The sequence below is a fragment of the Protopterus annectens genome, chromosome 14.part0 (genome assembly GCF_019279795.1).
Source record: "Protopterus annectens isolate FY-2018-M chromosome 14.part0, PAN1.0, whole genome shotgun sequence".
NCBI lineage: Eukaryota > Metazoa > Chordata > Ceratodontiformes > Protopteridae > Protopterus > Protopterus annectens.
In genome coordinates, this window is record NC_056748.1 from 860,488,609 (window position 1) to 860,509,088 (window position 20,480).

A 20,480-nucleotide genomic window follows, 5' to 3' on the forward strand; every position below is an offset into this window, starting at 1 on the left:
CATTCAGTTTTTTTATGCTATTGAGTGGTTTTTTTAATGTAGCTTGTAACTTTGTTGTATTATATACATTTTATATTTGTTTTTTTGTATGAATAGGTGCTTCTTGAGTAAACATTTGTTTGACACTGACTAAAAAGATTAAGAAAGGAAGGTTTTATAATATGATGATTATAGGTGTAACCATTTTAAATTGATTCATGACAGTGATTGGTTTATTAACGTTTAATGAATGTGAACTACTTTTTTTTTTTTTTTTTTTTTTTGTTATATAAAAATAGAGCTGTGTGGAGTGACTTTTGTCTGATGAAGGCTGGGCATTTGCTTAGCTGAAAGCGCTTACCTTGAATAAAACAGTCTGTGCCGTTTTTATCCAGCTTGGTTCTGCTTTCCAGTTTTGTTTTGGTTTTGTTTTAAACAGTTTGAGTGTATAACATTTTGTTAGAGCACAGCTATGTATCAGACCATGCAATGGTTAGGATGGTGATAGGTAGCATAGTAGAACAATATGTTGAGTGGAATTGATATATATAGATATATATATACATAGATATATATATATATATATATATATATATATATATATATATATATATATATATACACACACACACACACACACACACACACACACACACACACACACGAGTGCAAGACTAAGGTAGAATGAAAGTGGTAGAGGGAATGGTGAAACAAGCATTGATGAACAACAAAGATGAGATTGGTGTAATAGCTAAGGAAGAAGGGGATGCAGAAAAATCGGTAAAGTGAGGAAGAATTACAGATAAGAAAAGGATATGGAAGAGTTATAAGTTCTGAAAACAAAAGGATTAGAAGATGGGGATGTGAAAGGTTCAAGTATCCTGAAAAAGAACTGCATGAGCTGGAGAATGAAGACTGGTGAATATTAGGAGTCTGATGAGGAAGATAAAAAAAATTGAAAAGGGCAAGGAGACAGCAAAGCAAGGAAATGAAGGGGCATATAATGGAGACAGTGAGTAGGACCAGGAAGTTACTGGCTGAGATACTGGAGATTAACAGGAAGGAAAGAAAGCATGATAGGGATAATTAAAGACAAAGCAAAGAATGAGGTAGTGGACCATGGGAGGATGGCAGAAGTCCTTATGAGAGACTGTATAGCTCAAGTCTGGCTAGGGGTAGAAGAAAAGTGGGTCTGGATGATAGAGGTAAAAGCAAAGGTGTGAGACTGAGTGATGAGATAAGGGAACAAAAAGAAAGGTTGGAAGGAGCATAGTTGTAAAGAAGGTGCTGAGTGGCCTTTACTATCTAAAACAGGGAAAGCAGTAGGTCCATGTATATATCACACAAATTTCTATAAACTGATGGAGGAGCAGCTGGGAGACAGGCTATGCATTGTTGTGTATATAACCTACAATATGGAGGGTATACCGAGGTGATATACTTATGTGTGGTTATTTTATTGCTCAAGGACAGTAACAGTAAGACGATCCAACAAATTATCATCCCATTATTCTGGTAAGTGCTGAGGCAAATACTTTTGACAGGCTGTTTATGGCTGTAGAACATTCAGGGAGAGTTGACAGAAGGTGGTAGATGGGTTAAGTGGGGGACGGATCTTTTTCAGGTGGTACTATTCAATATTAGGAATGCATTTCATACAGTAGAATGGAGGTACATGCTGAGGCCAATGAGGGACATTAAACCTGTTGGCCATGTTTATAAGAGGGATAGTACCCTGAATCAAACTCCTAGTTTGGCGATAGCAGTGAATGGACTGGTTTCAAGAGGAGTACAGGCAGGTAATACTACAAAGCAGGCATGTTCAGTATCTCTTTATCTACTTTTAATGGTAATTCACAATGTTTTATTTATTGATACAATGGAATTTTTAGCCAATATTCAGTTTTAATTCAATTTTATATTACAATTTTACATTTGAATTCAATGTTTATTTTTTGTTTACTATTTAAGTTGTAACAAAGGTTATTTGAACATAATTATTTTAAATGTCATGGCCAGTAGACAGGATTCTGTCTTTTTAAATGTACTGTTTTAATTGCTTTTAGCATCTCATTGGTGCCTAATGGATATTTAAATGAATGGAATGAGTAATAATTTATTCTGATAAAGTCGACATTTTGGTGTGGATGAAAGCGCTTAATCGTACTACTTTTTTGTTTTAATAAAGAGTGTTTCTATCAATATTCTCACCCGAGATGCTTTTTTCAAAGCAGAGGGACATTGTACAGTGTCCAGCATTGCTCAGTTTTATTTCTTTAATGTTATTTTTAATGGTAGTGATGGTACTAGATAAAAGAGAGTATCCTATGTCCATTGATTGAAGTTGGACACAGGGTTGCAATGCTCCTTCAGTTTTTTTGTAGATGACCATTATGTTGCTGGGCAGAGGTATTAAGGTGGGTCTTCTGTGGTTTGTTCCCATATATGTGCAGTTTGGGTTTGGACCATGACACAAGAAGAAAAAGAAGAAGAAGCCAGTTATAAAGTCTTTGTAACGGGCAGACAGATGGGGGTGGGGGCAGGTAAGGCCTGCATACTTAAGCAAAGAATGGCTGCAACAGTTTTGGTTAACTGGAGGAGATTTTAGGAGGTTAATTAGGCAGTTAGACATGTAGTCCATGCGATGTGTGTGCTAATAATTTGCCTGTATCTTGTGAGATATTTACATGTAAAATAAGAGATATAGTGATGTGTGATGCAAATGGTTTGTAATAAATTTATTTGGAAAGGATACTGAGCTAGAACTGGAAGAGAGTGGGTGGGGGGTAAAAGACACACTAGACCCATGTTTTGAGAGATACATGGTGATCACAAATATAATCAAAATGTTTAGAAAGAGAATGTTCAGGGGTGGGATGGATGATGTAGGCGAAAGTGATTAAGATAAAGGGAGAAAGGGGTAATGGAAAAATGCTGATGACAAATCAATTAAAAGAGGTTGTAGCTTTGTCAGATAAGTGGACTATAGTGAAAGGAAGGAATTGTTATGGTAAAATATGCATGTGGTAGACAAGGGCATGCAGTAGGATTCAAAGAGACGAGATAAAATGAAGATATGGCATGTGGATGATATAATAAAATTGGTAGGAGACAATAACTTAGCCAGATGAAGCAACACCCTTATTTAGCCCCTAGAGGTTAATTGTCTGAAACATGGACCCCCTACTCTGTCCGGACTGGCAAACTTTGTTGGTTCAGAAATAGAGATTAATAGAGATTAATAGGTGTAAACCCCAGAATAGCACTTCAAAAATCATTATGCTTCACTTGTTTCATCTTAAATTATAAGACACCTGGAATCCTCTATAGTACAACCTATATTACAGCACCATTACAGCATGTTTTTTACAAACAAATGGTCCCATTAAACCAGTGTTGCTGATTTCTTTAGCTGTGGGTTCAAGTTAACAGATTTCTGCAGTATTTCACTGTTTCAGTGAATTCCATTCTGTATAGAAGAAGGAACATTAACAAAGTGGGTAGAATGAAGGGTGGCAACCGAGTGGCAAAATGGCAGTGATTTGACTGCATGACTGGAGACCCAGATGGGAAGCAAATACAGCTTATTGTAAAGAAAAGAGGGTGAGAAGTGAGTACCATTCTGACTGAGTCTGGATTAAGAGTTATTTTAATATCTCCATAGTGAAACTGTAAAGCTACATTAAGGAAAGTGTTGGTTCTTTGCAGATAATGATACATAATCAGCAAGACAATCTGGAATGACATGGAAAAACAAGGACGCATCTAAGGCCCAGCAAGGCTCCACAAACAAACAGATGAGTCACAAGAACCTAAAGGAAATCTGTTTATATCAGTGTGTGTGTATGTGTGTGTGTGCACTCATGCATATACTCATGCACTTGCGTCTACAGTGTGTGCATGTTTATGCATGTGGGTGTGCGCATATTCGTAAGAGCATGAATGTGTGTGTTTATTTGTGCATGTGTGTGTGCGTGTGTGTGTGTGTGTGTGTGTGTGTGTGTGTGTTTCTGTCTGTCTGTTAACTGCGTCATGATGTTATCATTGTTTGTCTTTGCTTTTGGACTGATTCAGATTCTATGTCCCTACACAGACTTCATACTTGCTGAAAAAAAATCACAGTATTCCAAATCTCCCCTTACCAATTAGAAATACAGCAGATTTTGTACCTCATCTCTTGAGCGCTTAAATATTTCAATATGTTCTTTGATGTTTCTAATACCTTTGTCATGTGGTCAAGTAACCACTAACTATCATTAATACTGATGAGCCAGAGTCGCTTTACCGCAAGACTTCCATCAGGATGCCACCCTCCAAGCATAGACTACAATGAAAGATAGGAGACAAACTGATGTCAAAGATATGTACTAACAATCATGACAGTTTGAAAGGATTAAGAGAACAAATGCAGCAGATATTTAAGAATGTAGGAATATGATATAAAACTGAACTCTCTAAAGTAATGAACTGTTCAGAGTCACTACTGTTAATTTAGTCTTATCAGTGAATGAATGCGTTCCAAAGGCATTGACCACCATGCTTGTTTATATGCTCTCTCTCCAATGACTGTTCATATGACATGTACATGCATTTTATATGGTATTCCTTAGTCCCACCCCATGGTGCTGTCTCCCTTCAGCTGTAAAAATGCTCTTAGCATCCATTCACCCTCATAATCTGTCTTTTTATGATACACCAACTACCTCAAAGCCAACAAGACTCACTTGTTTAGCAACCATTTTATTCTGGCAATGACTAATCATCCATGTTGTACCCTATTAGTGTACACTGACAATGATGTCCATGGTACGGTTCCCTGATACAAAGTTCTCGTGACTAGTGATAGGCCGCTGTGTCTGACACAATCATGTACAAAAAAATGTAATCTTCTATTGCTGAGGGAAGGGGGCTCTTTCTTTAAGCCACATGATGACTGCACATGCACTTCTCTCCTATCTCTATCCTCCCTACACTTGGGAAAAATACTTGAAAAACTAATCTACAACCAACTGCCCAGTTACATCCAACAGTAAACAGCATGGATTTTGGGGCAGCCAGAGCACAATGACAGCACTATGACCACTTACAGATAAGATCCTTCTCAACATTGATAAATGAAACCTTTCAGGAGCTCTCCTCATTGACTTTAACAAAGCTTTTTATCTTACTGACCACTTCCTTCTAGTTCACTCCCTCTGACAAATGGGTATTAGCTCCAACACTGTCATCTGGTTCCAACATTTCTTAACAAGTACGTATTTCAGATTTTAAAATAGGCTCATCCCTATCACCTCCAGCACCCTTTACCAGAACAGTGCCCCTGAGATCCATACTAATCCCACTACTGTTTTCAATCTTTATTAACAAACTACCCTCTGACCTCCCTAATCCTCCTATCACTCTATATGCATATGACATGGCTATCCTTTGACGTAGTCCCTCACATTCAACTATTCAAACCCAGCTTTAGTCTGACTTCCATTCCCTTAATTCTTGGCTAAACAACCATATGATTCTCCTAAACTCCTGCAATACAAAAAGATGATTAAAAAAACTCCTAAAAATCTCAACATCACAGATCTCAAATGTTCCACAACAGAAACCACCACATACTTATGTCTATGGCTAACTGAGTCAACTAACTTCCAAAGCCACACTGAAAACACCAGGAATAAGATTGGTTCTCCTTTATTTTGGTCCTGGAAAATATCTCCTTTTCTCACCAGACCAGCTAGAGCTGCAATAGGCAAAGAGGTTGTTCTTGCTCAGCCTGAATACTGGCTTCCCATCATAGCCACGGCCTCTAAAAAAAAACTCATCCACTCTACAATCCACTGAAAACAAAATCTGCCCCCCCAAAAAAATACCACTGCACCACCCTCTCCAAAGCCAAATGGCTATCAGTCTATTACAGAGTACACATAAACATGCTTATATGTAGTCACACATGTACACTTATCCACATATGCAGACACACAATAAAGCTTGCATACACACAGAGCAACTCAGGTACTTGCATGCGCGTCCATATACACATGGACCTGGACAAATACACACACACACACACACACACACACACACACACACACACACACACACACACACACACACACACACACACATGCACATACTGCCTTGTACATAACTGATCACTGTTATATGAATTATAGCACAAGCACAAATGCACAGTAGAGTTACATCCGTAGCCATGAATGGAAACGGGCAGCACCAGCCACTTATGTGGCAACAGTAAAATGGTTAGTGTTGGTTTGTAGTTAGAACTCACTCACTCTGGCACCAATTCCAATAATATGATATGCATGCAGTATCTACTGGGAAGCAGCAACCTTCAATAACCGGGTATCTACACAAAGGATGGAACACTGCAGTTTGTAGAGTTTTATGAATACATGAGGTGCTCTCTAAAACATCTATCCCAGTTATAAACCGTGAAAACATTGCTCTGGTCCAGAAACTTATATGGTGCTAAAGCCACTGTAAAATAAATAAAGAGCTGAGACTGCACACAATAGCACTTTCAAAACAAAGTACCTGCAAATGCAACATCTTAGCAGCAAATATGAAGTAATGTTATATTTATTTACAGCACAGATTATAACACAGTGAATGTATATCTGGGGCATTTTTGATGTAAATAAATAAACACGGTTTAACTACTTATACATAGGTGGCACCATGGCACTACTTGGCATTCTTATCTAATTTTACACTGGTGCATTTAATAGTGAGTTGAATGAGTGAGCTAAAACTGGCAACAGCTGCAGGAGACAACAACAAAGATACCCATAGACAATTTTCCTTTTCTGCAGGGTACTATACATATATATATATATATATATATATATATATATATATATATATATATATACATACATATATTCAGCACTTGACCCAATACTCACAGTCAAAGCCAGCTGTATACATTATAGGGCATTTGCCTAGGAGTACAAAACAGGCAAATTCTATCTATTTGTTCCTTTAAGCGTATTTAGAACTCTATATCTCCTCTATTCCCTACCTTCCCTGTCACCATTTCTCCATCTGACCCCTGCCCAGTTGATTCCTTGGTAGATTTTGTTTTCTTCACCATCAGTTCTGATAAACCATCCCAGTGTTACATGACCTCCTCAATGAAAAACTATTTTCACAGACCCACAGTGTATGAAAAAGTATTTTCACAGATCCGCTGTGTAGTTTGTTATTGCAATCTGCTGCCTGTGCCCCATTTTCTCAATTTATCCTTCCTGTTCAACATGATCCCTTTATACCTCCTTGACATGAATTGTGTAACTCATAACATGTCCTCTGTTGTTTCTGGTCTCTGGAAGAGAGTTATGGCAAGGTCAGTTGGCACCCTAGGCAGTACCCCATTCAGTGCTCTCCAAGTTTGAACTTGAGAACAAAGAAATGTCTTCAGGATAAGAAAATGTCTTCAGTCTAAGAAAAGAGCTAGTATGCATAACAGTTCATTGTTTTATTAAACATCTTTGCTAAAAGAGTTCACAGAAGCTAATTTACACATCAAAGCCTTTGGGCTAATCAAACTTCTGCTATGTATCTGTATTACAGTTCTTTGCTAAACTGCATCAAATTCCTTTGCTAATCTATAAAAAAGAACATTAGCTTCTTCCTACATTTCCTAATGCACAGTTACCTGATCTGTGATGACCACGATCATGGCTGCTTAAACGATTATTGATACTGCTTGTAGGGACCAAGAGGTACCTCTTCTGTGGTGTTGACCACACCCCCAAAACTTCACCTGGTTCCTGCAATGGTTTGAAGTCTCTGAACACATCCTTTCTCCCTATGGTGATTTTCCTCTATATTCCTTCTAGTTGCCTGGTTCTCCTTGTTTGACTTCAGAAGTATACACAAGAGCCTGGGGCAGCACTTCAGAAGTGTACACAAGAGCCTGGGGCAGCACTTCAGAAGTATACACAAGAGCCTGGGGCAGCACTTCAGAAGTGTACACAAGAGCCTGGGGCAGCACTTCAGATGTGTACACAAGAGCCTGGGGCAGCACTTCAGAAGTGTACACAAGAGCCTGGGGCAGCACTTCAGACGTGTACACAAGAGCCTGGGGCAGCACTTCAGAAGTATACACAAGAGCCTGGGGCAGCACTTCAGAAGTATACACAAGAGCCTGGGGCAGCACTTCAGAAGTATACACAAGAGCCTGGGGCAGCACTTCAGAAGTATACACAAGAGCCTGGGGCAGCACTTCAGAAGTATACACAAGAGCCTGGGGCAGCACTTCAGAAGTGTACACAAGAGCCTGGGGAAGCACTTCAGAAGTGTACACAAGAGCCTGGGGCAGCACTTCAGAAGTATACACAAGAGCCTGGGGTAACACTTCAGAAGTGTACACAAGAGCCTGGGGCAGCACTTCAGAAGTATACACAAGAGCCTGGGGCAGCACTTCAGAAGTATACACAAGAGCCTGAGGCAGCACTTCAGACGTGTACACAAGAGCCTGGGGCAGCACTTCAGAAGTATACACAAGAGCCTAGGGCAGCACTTCAGAAGTGTACACAAGAGCCTGGGGCAGCACTTCAGAAGTGTACACAAGAGCCTGGGGCAGCACTTCAGAAATGTACACAAGAGCCTGGGGAAGCACTTTGCTTCTACTCTGAGAAAAAAAACTGTTCTCACTGCTCTATCACTCTGCCACTGGTGGTTCAATAAAAGTATAATCAACACTCCAGAGCGTCTTCCTTCTGTGCTAGCATCAGCTTCATTTTCCTAGCTGTTAATACACACCAGAACTAAGACATAAGTGCACTACTTTGCATTACCTACAGACAACCTCAGCTGCCATTCTTCTGCCTACCAAATTAGCCTTCCTATATCCTTCCATAAATTCTTCCTCCTTCCTCAGCTGCTACAGCTGCTCCTCCTTGCAAAGTATAAACAACCTTACAGTTCTAATAACAATGTACCATTACTGTTGGTAAATTCCATTTTTGTTTGCAAAATGCTATTCAGTCATTTTCAGAGAAATGGGATTCAAAGAAAAGTGATTTGTGATTTTTTTGGAACCCCCTTAATCACTGTTGAAGATATACCTCTGATGCAAGTCTACATCTGGCAATGGAGTTTTTTTTCTTTCTAGCTTAGTCCCTTGGCAAACCCAAAGGTGTGTCTCACATCGAGGTGAAACTAAACCAATGCTTCTTCTAATACGCAAATCTGTGAACCATGTTCAACCAGTGGAACAAGCATCAGGAGTTTAATTTCTGTACTTTTTATTTAAAATGGAGAAAAAAGTTTACTGTTCTCTCCAAAAACATAGGCTCCTGCTTGGCACTTTTTAAGCAATATTAACAAAGAATCTTCAAGGGCAGATTTTCACATCACTTCAGAAGGTCCATGTCCAAACAAAATGGAGCATCCCCATGACTATTTTCCCGTAGTATGCTATATTCAGCCATCCTTGAAACTTGTTTTCCTTTACACTACATCTGCAGTAAGATCCTTCCTCATAGTAGACTAGGAACCACATAGAAGGAGGAGCAGACATTCTATCAATTTCTCCTTCCCAGTTGCCTACCAGTCACTGGCCAACCAGTTTCTGTGCAAGCTTGCCTATAGGTAATCAGACATTATCCATTTCTGAAGCCAGTGCAGTAAAGAATGTATCTCATGTTTTGCACAATTTGCTTCAGAACACTGACAACTGTTCTAATCCCATGGGTGCATGATTTGCAGTGTTATGGTACAAGATGCCATTTCTTCTTATGTCCATTCAGTAAAAATAGGTGAAGCTATTGTATTATTTATTTACTGATTTGTTAACCAGGAAACCCTTTAGTCGGAAATGACTCTTTAAGGCCAGCCAAGAAACAGACTGGCTAAATGACTTGCGCAGAGCCACACATAAAACAAATACAGTGATCTTTTTCGTTCATTTGATCTGCATATTTATTTCACACACGTTTGTGGCTTCTAAGATGCCAGTTTTGCTTTACTTCCATTGTTTATCCATATTACTTATAATTTCTAAAACTCCACCTTCCACTCTCCTGAATATTCAAAGTTGTTTGGGAACTAAAATGGGCTTTTATTGCCAATTCATAAGTGTCTAGCAACTTCCAGATCTGACGTTATGCAGCTGACCATCTGTATTTGATGATACTTTTTTTTGAGTAGATGCTGACATAAAATACCCCAGGTCTGTACCTTGCAGGGCATCAAGAATGATCTGATTTTTAGATGTGGCTGCAAAAGTGTTCCAATTAACATCTGGCCCAAATGATGTTAACACTACAAGATCTCACAGCAACAAATGACTGGTGCCAAAGTCATCACCTTAAGTTAAACACAAAAACATGTATTATCCTACCATTTGGCAAAAACATGGCTCCTACTGATTACCACAGCAACAGCAATCCCCTAAGCACAGAACCTGTTGTGAGAGACCTGGGTACACAGGTTGACAACAATCTCACATTCGACTATTATGTAGCGGCAGTGGTCAGAAAAGCGTTTTATTGGTTCATCTCATAAGTAAAGACATTGCATCCAGAAAAACTGAGGTTATTACCTCTCTGTATTCCTCTCTCATTAGGCCAATAATTGAATACAACTCCCTCTTTGGTATGTAAATCTCCAAACACTTGCACCAACTGGAAAGGCCACAGAAATACCTCACAGGGAATCCATGGCCTCCAAAACCTGTCCCATGTGGACAGGCTCAAATCACTATCACTCTACTCGGTATTGTACAGAGGTGATCTGTGTCCTGCCTAAAAAGCAATTTCATACCCTGCTCTACTTGAGATGCTCCATATCCGTAAGTCTAACTGCTCATGCATTACCTGATCGGAAGGCGTAAATCTAATATGTGACATTAACAAAACCTGCTGGAAAGACAGGTTTGTCTCCCAGAGGCTGCCCTATCTCTGGAATAGACTCCCCATACATGTCAAACAAAATATGTCATTGAGCCTCTTCAAGCACAACCTTAATGAGTGGATGGGAAACCACAAATTTGTCCCAGGGGGTTTGACCTGTGTCCCTCATTGTCAAAGGTGATAAGTGCTGATTGAGGTTTCTTTTTTGGGGATGAACTCTTGGCTAGGCTTGTAAGAGCCCCAGGACCATTAGCCTAGTAACCTCCTATGATCCTATGATCTTTAATACTTCCTATATTTTACCTTTGCCTTATGTTCTGCATCTTGTATATAATCATTGTATGGGTTGTTTATGTATTTGTAGTCAACACTGTGACTTACAGGTATGGTTCTCCTGCTTTGATGCTTTCTTATGTGTGTACATACATACATATATATATATATATATATATATATATATATATATATATATATTATATATGCAACTTTGCTCTTTCTTTGTTTAATGCTATTCTGTCTCCCGTTTGTATATGCATTATGATATGCTGACTTCCTAGCCATGATTCTCTTTGTGCAATATTTATTTTACCAATATGTCAAGGCTGTGAGTCTAAAGCCGGACATAGTCAGGTGGATATTGCTTAGACTGTTAGCACTGCTGCTCAGTCCTTTCTGTTTTTCATATATATTTCCTTTCTTGCTCTCCTCATGTTGATACTGATTATGATATTCTTCCATCAAGTAATCTGATGAGAGAGGCTAAGCTTTCTTTATTGCTTTCTGCATATCTTCCCCTTGAATACTTGCTGATAAAATATTTAAACTATCACTTAACATCCTGGTCATGCTTCCTGTTCAAATGCAGACCATCATGCCAGTATAAACCTGTATCCCTTCAAGTCAGTCTCTAGTTTTCCAGTGATGCCAAAGCCCCCTGCTGGCTGTCTGTTGACGCCCATAAGCAATGTGGCACATACCAGTCTCATTTATGCATGGAAGTGCATAGCAACTCAGAGTGCATGTCATGCAACAAATGCCATCTAGTTTATATACACTGTCCATATCCATCTTCAGTCATTACAGTACTATGTCAATGGTAATTTTCTCAAATGGTGTTCTAATACAACTGGATTTCTCATTTCTAATCTAAGCGACCTGCTTATTTTGCTTGTTTTAATGCTAAACAAAACTATCTGCTGACTGCTCCTGTCTGACCTGCCACTGTCTGAAATAAGATCTGTGGCATGTCCCACACTAGTTAACTGTTACTGTTCCGCCTTACTAATATATTACAAATTTGAATGACTAATATTTTCCTTTTTCAGTATGCAGTGCCAGCCTTGAATATTCTGGATAATTTGGTGGCCTTTCTGGAACTTTGCTACATGTATATTACGTTTTTTTTTTTTTAATATTCTGAACAACCTTTAATATACAACTTCTGGCACTCACTCCATTTCCTCATCTTCTCTTCACCCAGCTGTGCTTTTCTGCTCTCTTTCCTCTTCTGGCTTGTGCTACATAATTTTGTAGCCTTTATAAGCCTAACGTTATGGTATAAATGTCTGAACAGTAGTCTCATTGACATTTTAAGATCCACCTATTTTTAAGTACATCACGCTCCTGCATTTATCCCTTCGTATTCTGTCCATATGGAATCTGAGTCTGAGTAATTATTGTTCACTCCCTAAAAACATATTTCCTATTTTGCTCTCTTTCCAGCTGCCCACTGGATTTCATGTTTTGAAGTATTTTTCACCAAACTATTTCACAGAATAATTGCATGAAGAAGCTAGATTGAAAATTCCCCAAGAACACTTTTAAAACTCACTCCTTGATCTGTGGATTCACTGGTGTAGTGTAATTCAGTGCTGCCAAACAGAATTCTAATCAGCAAAGGGCCTTTCAATTTTCTCAGATAATTTCTACTCCAGTATCTCTAGCTAAGCTGATAGTTTATAAACAACTCATGAATGTCTAGTTCTAGAGTACTGCAAATGTACACAAAGGTTCTCTCTCAGTTTTTGCACACTGTATTCCCTCCTGAAGGAGTAGCACCAAGCCAATGGAACCCAGTTTGGCTATTTAGCTGAGAGAATCATAAAAAATATTTCCAACAATTTATAGAGTTTGGTCTTGCAGGTAGTGGTACCTACCTGGCAATTCTGACGAACACAAAATAGCAAAGTTGGCAAGATTCTGAGAGACCATCAGGCAAAAAAAAAACAGTTCTAGTGAAATGTAAAGATATGTAGGCTCTTCAATCAATGCGATCAACAACCTATCCAGCAGACATAAATATGATACACTGAGTACACCAGGAATAACTTGTTCATCATTAGAATATATGCATCTATGTTAAAATTGTTTTTAAAGGGCACAAAAATATTATTATTTGTAATGATAATAGCAGTAATGAAGCCACTAAGGGGACATTTTGTTCCATCTGTTTAAAACTGCAATAAAGGAAGTGAACTTTTCATTGTTTCTTGTTTTTTGTTTTGAATTGTAACCTAAGGAATTAGGACAGTAACTGAATAAGTAAGACGATGGGCAACTGTTAGAATAGAAGGTAGCATCCTTTGATGTATTGCATTTTGACACCATGGAATCCCTAAAGTAGAGGAAACAATTGTCAGTCATCATCTAACTTTATCACGGTCAGCTCAGTAGAGACCATAATCAAAAAGTGCTGTCATGCCACTGAGGATTTTACAATGTCTACTGCTCTCACTGACCATAAAGATTCCGCTGTGTGATCCTGGACAGAGCTTGGTCCATTTTAATGAGCACAAAGGACTTCAGGAGTGTTAAAATGTATTCTGTAAAACAGAGGTCCTGTACTAAAAAAAATTAAAGAAAAAAGTTTAACTACAAGTGTACGGAAGAAAGAAAGATACTGATAAATACTTAGGGTAACATTATAATGTCTAGACATTGCTGCTCTGGGAATGAGTAATATTGCATTTAGACAGAAAGTGCCAGGACTTTGCAGTGAAGACAGGCATACAGAGGTAAACATCAGCTGAATGGACATGTTTGGATGAAGGCATGAACAAGAATACTTCATCTGGAAGAAGATGTGTGGAAAAGACCCTGACATTTGATGCTTCTTGGATGAATTCACTGGACTCTAATAAAAAAACAATGTTATCATTATTGTCAGTGGGATAATTTTTCAGAGGATGTTTGTTCAACTTGGCAAGGCAACATACATGGCATATTTCAAACTGCTTGCCTGAACCCTGAAATGAATTTAGGTCAACTTTAGTTAAAGCAGCCTACATTATATATGGGGGTACATGTACACATTTAGTAGCACCAATATTAAGTACAGGGCAGAAATGTTCTAATGTCACAGAGGCTCACAACTATGACAAGACATGCTATACATTTGCTGTATTTTAAGTCAGTAACGTTACAGTACTTGTAAAAAGGGAATGTGTCCCATATGCATCTTACTACCATAAGGTACTTCACCTGGAAGTGTTTGAAGCTCATGTTTGTTGCAAAGTATAATTGTCAGTTTGTTCATGTATTACACTGCATTCTATTATAGTATAAAGCTTTTAGTAAACTCTTCTGTGAAACACTGTAAATTTCAAAGTCGTTATTTCTTTATTGTACTCCAGACTTCTCTCCTGGGCTGTGTCTAAGATTAAGCATATTACTAACTGCACTCACCCAGTAATTGAAAATGAAATACAGCTAAAAGCCTGTTTCACTGTGCTTAAGATTTACTGCTCAGTATTCTAAGCAGGCTTTGTCCTCACAAAGTAAAATAAAACCAATGGTGCGGATATAGGTGTGTCATCATGGGAGACATGAATATGCATGCTTTAGGCATGATACAATCCTTTACAGACATCAATCCTCGAACGTAGAAAAAAATCTATCTGCTTTCATGCAATTTCTGCATATCTATCATCTGTCTAATGGAATAACTACATAAAGTGAATTAATATTATAAAAAAGTTCAGTAAGCTGAGGTCTTTGGGATCCAGAGAGGAATTTACTCTCATAACCTTTTCAATGTAAGAAAGCAATACATAAACAATTACAAAGTCACACTACAGGATAAAATATGATATTTTGTTTTGCAAAAAAAAATCTCCCTCTCTTACAGCTTGCAAAAAAAAGGCAAATGACAAAGCACGAAGAAGAAGAAAGTATCATTAAACACTAATAACTGTAATACAGACAGACAATGCCTCAGAAAATGTGGTATTAATTGCACTGCACTTCTCTTGTTTTATTTGTATTAATTTGATCCATACAATGCTTATTTAAGTACCTTAATAAATTTTAAATTAAAGATTAAAAGGCATGGTTAAGTAAACGTGTTCTCCTCTCAGGGTGGTTGGCACTAACTACACTGCATGGCATCATTAGATAGCTGCACTAGTCTACAGGATGACAGTATGCACTGCACTTTAGAGTGTGTTTACACAATGGTCAGCTTCTCACAGGTTAATACTAGCTGAACTAAAACATGTGGTTAGCTAACATAACCCATCTTTCAGGGTGCGTGGTAGTAGCTGATCTAGTTTAATAGTACTGTCCATCCCATAAGGCTGTATTTGCTTCTGCACAGCATAATTTGGTTATGTAGCACCAGCACCCTCCTTTAAGGGTGCATGGTGCTCATAACACTGCAGGGTGTGGCCAGGTAACATTGTCCTCCTCACAAACTGGATTATGCTAGCTGCACTATCCTCATTTTAGGCTTGGTGGTGCTAGAAGCACTACATGGTAATGTTAGGTAGCACTATTGCCGGTTAGGCTGGGTGGTACTAACAGCAATGCAGAGTGAGGCTAGGAAGCATTGCCTTCTTGATAAGGTAGGTGATGCCAGCTGGAGAGCAGGTTGTGGTTAGGTAGTATCATCTACCTTTTAGGATGTATGGCATTAACTTCTCTGCAGGGCATATTTAATTAGTAATATCCCCAAAAGATGCATGATGCTAGCTGCACTCCAGGGTGCTGTTAGGTAACATTATTCACCTTATCGGATAGGTGTCAGCTGTTTCCTGCAAAAACTTCTTAAGCAGTGCTGTTCTCCTGACAAGGTTGGTGATGATTGATTCATGGAGCAATGTAATTAAGTCATGCTGGCCACCACTTAGGGTGGTGGGCTCTAACCATACTGTAGGGTGTACTTAGGCATCACTGCCCTTCTCACAAGCTGGGTGATGCCCACTGCACTGCAGAGTGCAGCTAGGTAACACTATCCACCTTTTAGGATGAGTGGCAGTAACTTCACTGCAGAAAGCACTTTAGAAGTGCTTCACAAGGTGGGTGATGCTAGCTGCATGGCAGAATGCGGTTAGATAGTGTTGGCCTCCATTTAGGATGGTGGTTCTAACCATAGGGTTTTGGCATCAGTGTATGGTGTAGTTCGGTAATCCTGTGCTTCACATGAAGCAGATAGTCCTAACTGTATGACGGGATGAGGGGTAACATTATCCTTCTTGAGCAGTATGTGTTATTAACATCACTGCAAGGTATGTTTAAACAAAAATGTCCTCTATGTAGGACATGATATACAGAGTGTACTACAAAATGTGATACATCACAGAAGGGTGCTAGCAGGTGTACTGTAGCACATGCCTAGGATGCATTGTTCTCCTAATAGACATGGAGTTACTAACTACATTGCAGTGTGGTTATTTAGAGTTTATCCTCTTTGAAGGGCAGTTGGTGTTAACTGCACTAGATCATGTGCTTTGGTAGCCTTGTCTGCCTCACAGGGAAGGTGGTTCTCACTGTACTGCAAGGTGTGGTTATGTAACACTGTGTTCTTCACTGGTCAGGTGGTACTAAATACACTGCAGGGTGTGACTTTCTTGCTGCATAGTCAGACTGGCATATCTGGGCTGCACAGCAGGCTCCTATCCATCTTACTTGGCTAATCAATACAATTAACAAGAAAGTATGAACAAATAAGTGATCCCTACCCCCTTATCACAGCTAATCAATGGTACTATTAAAAGAAGTAAAGAAGAATAATTAGAATTAGGGGAGGCACCAGAGAAGCTATCAATCTGCCTGACAAATACATACATCTTCATGTCAGCATCAGTGATATTTCTAGCTTTTATGACTGTTAGAGATTGTTACAAAAATTGCAGTACTCCTCCACAAATGACATTATCAGTCTTCTAACCTGTGCATTGAAATTACAGAAATTTGAAATGCAGTTTCTAAACCTAAATTAAATTGCAGAACACCATTAAGCCTAGAAAAATAATCTAAAAATATAAAAGTATAGTATAGAGCATTTTATATAAAAATATGCTATAAGGTCCCTTTACTATCTGTGACATATGAAACAAAAACAGAAAAGTATCTATTTCTAAGGATCTGACTATCCTAACACAGTGTTTGCGCTACTTACACAGGTCCTTCACCTGTTCTATTGTTAGCAGTATAAATATGATGTTAGGCTTGTGTTCATTACTTGCTGTATCCCTATAATCACTCCGTTGCTCATCTTTTAAAATGCTTTCCTCAACACACACACACACACACACACACACACACACACACACACACACACACACACAAATCACTACTGTTGTACTTGCCAACATCACAGATGTTCACAGCATGAAATGTTCTGAAATGATATGGCTGGTGAGCAGATAACTGCCTACCCACTGCAGTCTCATGATTCATTACACGTACTGGCAGGCAGGTATCTGTAAGCATGGAAGACAGCATCCTCCTGCTAGAACTGGTACCGAGAGAAGAAGCTAGAACTGCCAGTTTTACAGCTGAAACAGAGCAACAGAGAGCTGTTTCATCTTTAGATGTGCTCACCTGAACCACCTACTTTTTCCTTTAATGTTTAAGCATCTACAAATTATTCTCTTAATCTAACCATTCTGACCGGCCCTAACCAGACCCGTGATGACAGAAGTTGTTTTAAGAGTTTACAGAAAAAATGGCCCAAGACTGCAGATTAACACACTTCTTTTTTATCTCCCAAAAAGGCTGCATCACGCAGGTTCTTGTCTTAAGAACTCATATATTTAGGAAAAACTATATATACAGGATGCAATTTAAAAGTTGGCGTTTCCCGTTTTGGACCACAGTGAATTTACCAGGTTTATATAACGAAATTAACGCAAGCGATATGATATACCGTCTTCCACGAGTGACCCCTCGCAGTTGTAGCAAGGCAGACAGTGGGTTTTTTTTAAGAAAACAGGGCATTTCTGGAATAGGATAAGCAATATCCCGGAAGATAAGGGAGAACTGAAAAGTGCCGGTGGACCCTATCCACCTAGCCATCGCCTCACCGTCGCCCTCCCCCGAATGTTCACGCCTTGCATCAACCCTCACCCAAGCACAACACATTTGTTAGTAAAGCATGAATGTAGCTCGGTATGATGCACATGTAAAATCCCTTCGTCTTCTGCAAGGTAATGTGTTTCTTACAACAATATAAAGCCATCTCAAATGGAGCAGCATGCATTAATAAGTGTATGGTCCATATACTTCGAGCATTCATAGCAGTCTTACCCGGATCATGCTTATAAAACCACATGCCAAGACCAAATACACTTACATCAACCATCTGATGAACCCTTATTTAAGTCATCATCACACCAGGCTTTCTGGTTAAAAGGTACACAAATCACTGCATTTGCAGCCCTGCTTAGACATCCCTGCTATTGCAATTAATGTGATGCTCTGCCTCCTGCTGGATGGTTGCAAAGCCCCATTCACCCCAACCGCACCCTCACAATATCCACAACATAAGATGAAACTCACATCTCGGAAGCGGTTCCAATGTTTGATCTTGCCGCTGTACTGGGAGATGGAGGACAGCCATTGCTCGTCCTCCATGAAATTGCCAGGATTCTCTGCATCTTTTCCACCTTTGACGTCCCGTTCACTGGCCGCCGTCTGCACGGCCAAAATTAGCAAAGGGAGGAGGCTGTACCCCAGGGTTTGCATCCTCGTCTTCCGCTTTGCTTGCAGCTGCTCCCGCTGGTGCTTTGCGCTGCTGGGCAACACGAATTTCAGTCCTCCGCTTGCTACTTCGCACCCTGCTATCTTCAGAGGGAATAGACGTGCTGTACGTTGTATCCACAGACACTGAAGTGTGACCTGATTATGGGATTCACTTCTGCAAGGCTTAAGGCTAGAGGGAGGGAGGGAGCTGGAGCGCATCCCAGCGAGTCTGCGCCGGAGATGCCAGCTCTCCAAACCTGGAGCATCAGCAGAGGCAGCAGCAGCTCTGGGATGGAGACTGGAGATAAGAGGCAATCGTCTGGAGGTGATAACGCCACTACTACAAACGCTTGGTTTTCAAGTCAAGGACACCCCTTTAACATCACTGACAAGAACACCCGAAGGTCCTATTAAAATACTAAAATATGCATTAAAAAATAAAAACGTTGAACTAAGCAGGATGGATTATTCTAGGATTTCAGTCCACATAGAGATCAAAAAATGCATTTTTTTGTATTTTGCATTTTACTTGAGAAAGTCATACTCCAAGGACAGTTGACAGAACGAGTGTCCTCTATATCCTCTATATCCGAAATTAATAGGGAATACCAAACAAAATGACACTCTGTGTTTTTAAGGGCATCGCTGCAGTCTGTATAAACAGTTATTAAATACATGGCGATGTGTATATTCTGGGGTGCCATGCAGGGATAAGTAATGATTATGTTGGTTCAAGCCCCTCTGGGGAGTATGGTTCAACCCAATGAATAAAGGCGTTCAACAATTTTTATATATCAAATGAAGTATCTATAAAAACGTTGAAGCTCGTAAGCTGGGTGACATTCACAAATACTTTTTTACAAACAGCTATCGTTCTAATAAAATTAAACAAATGGAAACATACGTATTGTAATGTTAAAAAAATGTAACATTACAATAAGCAAAATACCTCCGAGTCTAGTATGCCGTTAAAACATCGAAAAAGTAATTGCATCTTGCATCAGTGTAAACTGAAAAAATACAGTTTTGTGACAATTACGCTTCTGCACTCCCAAATATAGGAGTCAAGGAGACAGGTGAAGCTGTATGTTTCTATATTTTGATACAAGTATGAATAGCCTATGCTCTTCAGATTCATAATCATTGAGTTTTTGTTAAGCAAGTAAGACATTCGATTTTATTTTCATGGGTAGACTACAAGGAGAAGTTTATATCTACACAGCTAAATAGGTATTTAATTGATAAATGGATGTTTGGCATTTTTCTATTACCAATGGACATTCAGGCTTATTGTACAAAGGAGGGGGGGGGCACAGTTATTACATGACGTACTCAGGCAAAGTAGCATGTTGGCAACAACTGATGGGACTTAAATTAAGGCATTCAGCTTTGAACCACCATACCTTATTTACTATAAGGCTCATTTGCATTCTATTATGTTAAAGATTAAGGTATAATGCCAGGCTAGAACTAAATATGTATAAGAAGCAGTTGTGCTTAAATTGAAACACATGCATCCATCTCTAACTATAGTCTCTTTCTACTTAAGGTGTAAAGCAAAGGTCAGAATTGGAAGGAATGATTACATAGTGAATTTTTTCTGCATAGGCTCAGTCATACTGGCACAACAATTAGTTCTGAAGATACTTTATGTTGATTTGT

At 39.1% G+C, this 20,480-nt stretch overlaps 1 protein-coding gene across 2 annotated transcripts in view; it reads right to left on the minus strand.

Annotated features, from left to right (window-relative positions):
* Window positions 1-19,099, minus strand: part of SPOCK2 (SPARC (osteonectin), cwcv and kazal like domains proteoglycan 2) — a 1,197,555-nt gene extending 1,178,456 nt beyond the window's left edge. For both annotated transcript variants that reach the window (XM_044056622.1, XM_044056621.1), the window contains exon 1: window positions 18,636-19,099. In XM_044056622.1, the coding sequence (XP_043912557.1) occupies window positions 18,636-19,037 (402 nt within the window). In that variant the 5' untranslated portion in view covers window positions 19,038-19,099. The remainder of the gene's footprint in view (window positions 1-18,635) is intronic.
* Window positions 19,100-20,480: the final 1,381 nt, after the last annotated feature.